The sequence below is a fragment of the Danio rerio genome, chromosome 21, assembly GCF_052040795.2.
Source record: "Danio rerio strain M-AB ecotype USA chromosome 21, GRCz13ab, whole genome shotgun sequence".
In the NCBI taxonomy this organism is placed as follows: Eukaryota; Metazoa; Chordata; class Actinopteri; order Cypriniformes; family Danionidae; genus Danio; species Danio rerio.
The window spans coordinates 277,501-283,907 of NC_141041.1; the positions used below are offsets into that span (position 1 = coordinate 277,501).

At 42.9% G+C, this 6,407-nt stretch overlaps 1 protein-coding gene across 15 annotated transcripts in view; it reads left to right on the forward strand.

The window, feature by feature from the left end:
* The window catches only part of LOC101887114 (homer protein homolog 1), a 24,348-nt gene extending 18,720 nt beyond the window's left edge, over positions 1-5,628 (forward strand). For 3 of the 15 annotated variants that reach the window (XM_087300437.1, XM_087300438.1, XM_087300439.1), the window contains 3 exons: positions 1,346-1,456; positions 2,164-2,244; positions 2,329-5,628. In XM_087300437.1, coding sequence (XP_087156563.1) covers positions 1,346-1,456; positions 2,164-2,244; positions 2,329-2,523 — 387 coding nt within the window. In that variant the 3' untranslated portion in view covers positions 2,524-5,628. Of the gene's footprint in view, positions 780-1,345; positions 1,457-2,163; positions 2,245-2,328 lie in introns of those variants that run through there. The other 12 variants (XR_015519743.1, XR_015519744.1, XR_015519750.1 and 9 more) reach the window with 12 other exon arrangements.
* Positions 5,629-6,407: the final 779 nt, after the last annotated feature.

Genomic DNA, 6,407 nt, shown 5'->3' on the forward strand with positions numbered 1-6,407 from the left:
AAAGTAAAGGAATAAATTAAAGAGTAAAGTAAAAGAGTAAAGTAAAGAGTCAAGTAAAGTAAAGGAATAAAGTAAAGAGTAAAGTAAAAGAGTAAAGTAAAGGAGTAAAGTAAAGAGTAAAATAAAGAGTAAAGTAAAGGCGTAAAGTAAAAGAGTAAAGTAAAGAGTAAAGTAAAGGAATAAAGTAAAGAGTAAAGTAAAGGAGTAAAGTAAAGGAGTAAAGTATAAGAGTACAGTAAAGGAGTAAAGGAGTAAAGTAAAGGAGTGAAGTATAAGAGTACAGTAAAGGAGTAAAGTAAAGAGTAAAGTAAAGGAGTGAAGTATAAGAGTACAGTAAAGGAGTAAAGTAAAGAGTAAAGTAAAGGCGTAAAGTAAAAGAGTAAAGTAAAGAGTCAAGTAAAGAGTAAAGGAACAAAGTAAAGAGTAAAGTAAAGGCGTAAAGTAAGAGAGTAAAGTAAAAGAGTAAAGTAAAGGAGTAAAGGAGTAAAGTAAAGAGTAAAGTAAAAGAGTAAAGTAAAGGAGTAAAGTAAAGAGTAAAATAAAGAGTAAAGTAAAAGAGTAAAGTAAAGGAGTAAAGTAAAGAGTAAAGTAAAGGCGTAAAGTAAAAGAGTAAAGTAAAGAGTAAAATAAAGATTAAAGTAAAGGAATAAAGTAAAGAGTAAAGTAAAGGCGTAAAGTAAAAGAGTAAAGTAAAGAGTCAAGTAAAGGGGTAGAGTAAAAGAGTAAAGTAAAGGAGTAAAGTAAAGAGTAAAGTAAAGGAGTAAAGTAAAGAGTAAAGTAAAGGAGTAAAGTTAAGAGTAAAGTAAAAGAGTAAAGTAAAGGAGTAAAGTAAAGGAGTAAAGTAAAGAGTAAAGTACAGAGGCTGAATGGAGGAGGCTGGTTCTTTATCCTCGTGCTGCAGATGCTCTGTTTAACTGCGTTCTTGCTAGTAAAGTGTTCAGTTCAGGTTTTACTCTTACAGACTCATGTCAATAGTAAATGCACCCTGGAGCGACAAAACTGACTCTTAAAGGGAATGAGAGACGAGACTCTGATTGGTTTAATGCAGGTTCTGCTTACAACTCAGCCAGAACTCATGAAGAGGATCAGCACAGCCCTGTCAGACCATTCTGATTGGCTTGATGGCCACTCTCAGGTGTTTATTGTCAGATAAAGGCACAGCTAAAGTAGTTCCGGCAGGTTTAGAGTGCATTACAGCTCCATATTACTCCACTGAATGATTAGAGTTATTACACGGCTACAACAGTCAAACATCACATCAGGAGGAGGAAATGTGGAGGATGTGTGGGTTCAACAGCATATCATCAATTATTTCTTGTTGTGTGTGTGTGTCTGTGTGTGTCAGGTCACAGAGTTGGAGTGTGTGAGTGGACAAACCACCGGCATCAAAACACAGAAGTCGGAGCTGAACCAAACCATTGAGGAGCTGGAGGCCGAACTGAAGGCCAAAGAGGAGGTCTGAACACACACACACACACACACACACACACACACACACACACACACACACACACACACACTCATATTAGCCCCTTTTTGACTACTTTGTTAAATATTTCCCAGATGATGTTGAACAGATTGAGGAAATGTTCACAGTGTGTCTGATAATGTTTGTTCTTCTGGAGAAAGTCTGATTAGTTTTATTTGGGCTAGAATAAAAGCAGTTTTTAATTGTTTAAACAGCATTTTAAGCTCAATATTATTCGCTCTTTAAGCTATATTTGTTTCTGATAGTCTCCAGAACAAACCATCATTATACAATAACTTGCCTAATTCCCCTAACCTGCCTAGTTACCCTAATTACCCTAGTGAAGCCTTTACATGTCACTTTAAGCTGTATAGAAGTGTCTTGAAGAATATCTAGTCTAATATTATTTACTGTCATCATGATGAAGAGGAAATAAATCAGTTATTAGAGATGAGTTATGAACACTGTTATGATCAGAGATGTGCTGGAGAAATCTGCTCTCTGTTACACAGAAATTGGGGGGGAAATAAACAGGGGGGCGAATAATTCTGACTTCAGCTGTATATACACACTCAGACACATGTACATACACACACACACATACTCAGACACGTGCACACACACTCAATGGTTGTGTAAGTGTGAGCAGTGTGAAGCTGCAGTGTTGAGTGTGTGTCTGCTTGTGTTCCTCACAGGAACTGGAGAAGCTGAAGGAGGAAGTAGAAAACACCACAGAGCTGCAGACACAGAGAGATCAGCTCAGACACAAGCTGCAGGTCAGACCACCCTCACTCCTCATCCTCCTCTTCCTCTTCCTCTTCAGTGTGTCTGACCGTGTGTGTGTGTGTGTGTGTGTGCAGGAGACGGAGCTGCGTAACGAGGAGCTGGAGCTGCAGCTGGTGGGTCTGGAGCAGCGTGTGGAGAGCAGGCGTCTGGAGGAGCAGAGCTTCAGGAAGAGTCTCCGCTCACTGCTGCAGATGCTGGACGGCAAGATCTTCGAGCTGAGCGCACTCAGAGACAGCCTGGCCAAACTGATGGACAGCCACAGCAGCTAGACACACACACACACACACACACACACATATATATAAACACACATATGCACACACACACACTCAACACGCCCCACTGTACTGCGCAGGAGTGTGTGATGTTAACGCACACACACACACACACACACACACACACACACGGAGAACAGACCTCCTCCAGATCTGGACTCTTTTCGATGAACTTGATCAGATCTGGAGACGCTGCAGGCGGACGCTGAACACACTCTTCCACTCGTGAACTTCCACAATCTGAGCAATACAACAGAGGAACAGGACAGACGCTCGCTCGCACTGTTTTCAGGTATTCACACACACACACACACACACACACACACACACACACACGCTGCAGTGGCTCTGAAACCTCTCTCCAGACTTTACTCATCTGTTTCTGGTGTGATGGACTGGTGAAGATGATGAAGATGAGGAAGGCGTGTCTGTTTTTGCGCTCCTCGGTGAGGGGGCGTGGCTTTACTTCCTGCTGTTTGAGTTCTGCTTATTTATTGTACAGAGTTATATCCAGATATTATAATGACAGCGGCTGCGCTCAGAGCCCATACACACACATCACGCCTGCACATATATGCACATTATCCAGCAGAACATATCGACACACAGAACACCTGACAAACAGGAGACACTCAGTCTGAGATGTAATGGCTGTGTACACACCAATTTTTTTCCAACCAACATCAGCATCATCATCATCATCTTCATCATCATCAGCATCATCATCATCTTCATCATCAGCATCTTCATCTTCTTCATCATCTTCATCATCATCATCATCATCATCTTCATCATCATCATCTTCATCATCTTCATCATCATCTTCATCTTCTTCATCATTTTCATCATCATCAGCATCTTCATCATCATCATCATTTTCATCTTCATCATCATCATCTTCATCATCACCATCATCATTTTCCTCTTCATCATCATCATTTTCATCTTAATCATCAGCATCTTCATTATCATCATCTTCATCTTCTTCAGCATCTTCATCATCATTAGCATCTTCATCTTCTTCATCATCATCATCAGCAGCAGCAGCATCTTCATCATCATCATCAGCATCTTCATCATCATTTTCATCATCATCATCATCTTCATCATCATCATCTTCATCATTTTAATCATCATCATCACCATCACCATCACCATCATCATCATCATCAGCATCTTCATCATCATCATCATCATCATCTTCATTATCATTATCAGCATCATCAGCATCTTCATCATCATCATCATCAGCATCTTTTTTCATCATCATCATCATCATCATCATCATCTTCATCATTTTAATCATCATCATTACCATCATCATCACCATCATCATCATCATCATCATCTTCATTATCATTATCAGCATCATCAGCATCTTCATCATTATCAGCATCATCAGCATCATCATCATCATCATCTTCATCATCATCATCATCATCTTCTTCATCATCATCATCATCATCTTCATCATCATCATCTTCATCATCATCATCATCTTCATCATCATCATCTTCATCATCATCATCTTCATCATCATCATCATCTTCATCATCATCTTCATCTTCATCATCATCATCTTCTTCATCATCATCTTCATTATCATTATCAGCATCATCAGCATCTTCATCATCATCATCATCATCTTCATCATCATCAGTTTCATCATCATCATCATCTTCATCATCTTCATCATCATCATCATTTTCCTATGCTTGTCTGGGGCCGGGTCACGGGGGCAGCAGTCTCAGGAGAGAGCCCCAGACACTTCCCCCAGCTCCTCCGGGGGGAACCCGAGATGTTTCCAGGCCAGCCGAGAGACATAGTCCCTCTAGCGTGTCCTGGGTCTTCCCTGAGACCTCCTCCTGGTGGGACATGCCTGGATTATCTCCCTAGGTAGGCGTCCAGCATGCATCCGAAACAGATGCCCGAGCCACCTCAGCGGACTTCTCTGCATGTGGAGGAGCAGCGGCTCTACTCTGAGCTCCTCACCCTGTCTATAAGAGTGCGCCCTGCCACCCTGAGGAGGAAGCTCATTTCAGCTGCTTGTATATGAGATCTTGTGCTTTCAGTCAGACCCAAAGCTCATGACCATAGGTGAAACATGAACATATATTGAGCAGTAAATGGAGAGCTTTGCCTTTCAGCTCAGCTCCTTCTTTGCCGCAGTGTCTTCACCTGTCATGAACAAAAGGCTAAAGACACTTGAACTCCTCCAGCTGGGGTAAGGACTTTCCTCCAACCTGGAGGTCCAAACCACCTTTCTCCAGTGGAGCACCATGGTGTCGGACTTTAAGGTGCTGATCCTCATCCTAACCACGTCATACTCGGCAGCAAAACCCCCCCGGTGCATGCTGTAGGTCCATGTCTGATGAAGCCAACAGATCAACATCATCTGCAAGTAACAGATGGAGTCCTGCGCTCCCTTAACCAGACCCCCTCCGGCCCAAGGCTGCACTTAGAAATTCTGTCCATAAAAATGATGAACAGAACCGATGACAGAGGATAGCCCTGCCAGAGTCCAGCACGCACAAACTACAGTAAGAGACCCATCCCTGACCCAAACACACAGAGGCGACCCTCTGGTTCACCTCCATTCAAACTCCAACACATGGTGGCTATGTAGGGGAGCTATAAGCAAGCCCACACCAGCCCGCCGCCTCTCACCGTGAGCAACTCCAGAGTAGAAGAAAGTCCAGCCCTTCTCAAGAAGTTGAGTTCCAGAGCCCCAGCTGTGCGTTGAGGTGAGCCTGACTATCTCTAGTGAGTACTGCTCTACCTCCCGCACAGACTCGGCTTCTTCCCTCCCAGTGAGGTCGCGCTCCATGTCCCGAGAGACAGTTTCTGTGCCCGACGATCGGGTTGTCATGCTAATAACCTTCAACCACCACCCATTCCACAATGCTCTGGCCCCTCACAGCTCCTCTTGTAGGTGGTGGGTCTGCAGGATGATGGTCCCACCTTGCTCCTTCAGGCTGAGCCCGACCAGGTTCCATGTGAAGTAACTCGGCCACCAGGTGCTCGCAACCGAGCCCCAATCCCAGGCCTGGCTTAAAGGGGGGCCCGTTGATGGCTTCTAATCTTTGTCGCGTCTCTCGACACGCTCTGCTGGTCGTCAACAGCGGCTCGTCTAGACGGAGGTTGCCGGAAGTCACTCGCTCACAGTTAAAATGAAAGGTTGATTTGCCTGTGCGAGTTGAGAATGAGGCTTTAGTCTGATCAGTCATGCTTCAACCAACAGGTCTGATCAATATAGGCATTTATTAATACAATAATGATTTATAAGTGTGTACTCGCACTCACATACACACACACACACACACACACACAAATATAAATACATTTGTACACTATATATATATATATATATATATATAAATATTGCTCATATATGTACATATAAGGCCATATATGAATGCTTATATGAAATATCTGCTGTATTTAAACATGTTCATCATATAATCACATTTATAATTGCAATGATTGAAATATATATATTCATTCATTCATTTTCCTTTCGGCTTATCCCTTTATTAATCAGGGGTTGCCACAGCGGAATGAACCGCCAACTTATCCAGTATCTGTTTTACACAGCAAATACCCTTCAACCTCCTACACAGTACTGGGAAACACACATACACACACACACACTCATACACTATGGCCAGTGTAGTTGATCAGTTCCCCTATAGCGCATGTGTTTGGACTGTGGGGGAAACCGGAGCACCCGGAGGAAACCCACACCAACACGGGGAGAACATGCAAACTCCACACAGGCGATCATGCTACCCGCTGCACCACCGTGACACCCTATATAAAAATATATGTGTGTGTGTGTGTGTGTGTACGTGGCCATTCTTGCAATATTTGAAAGTATA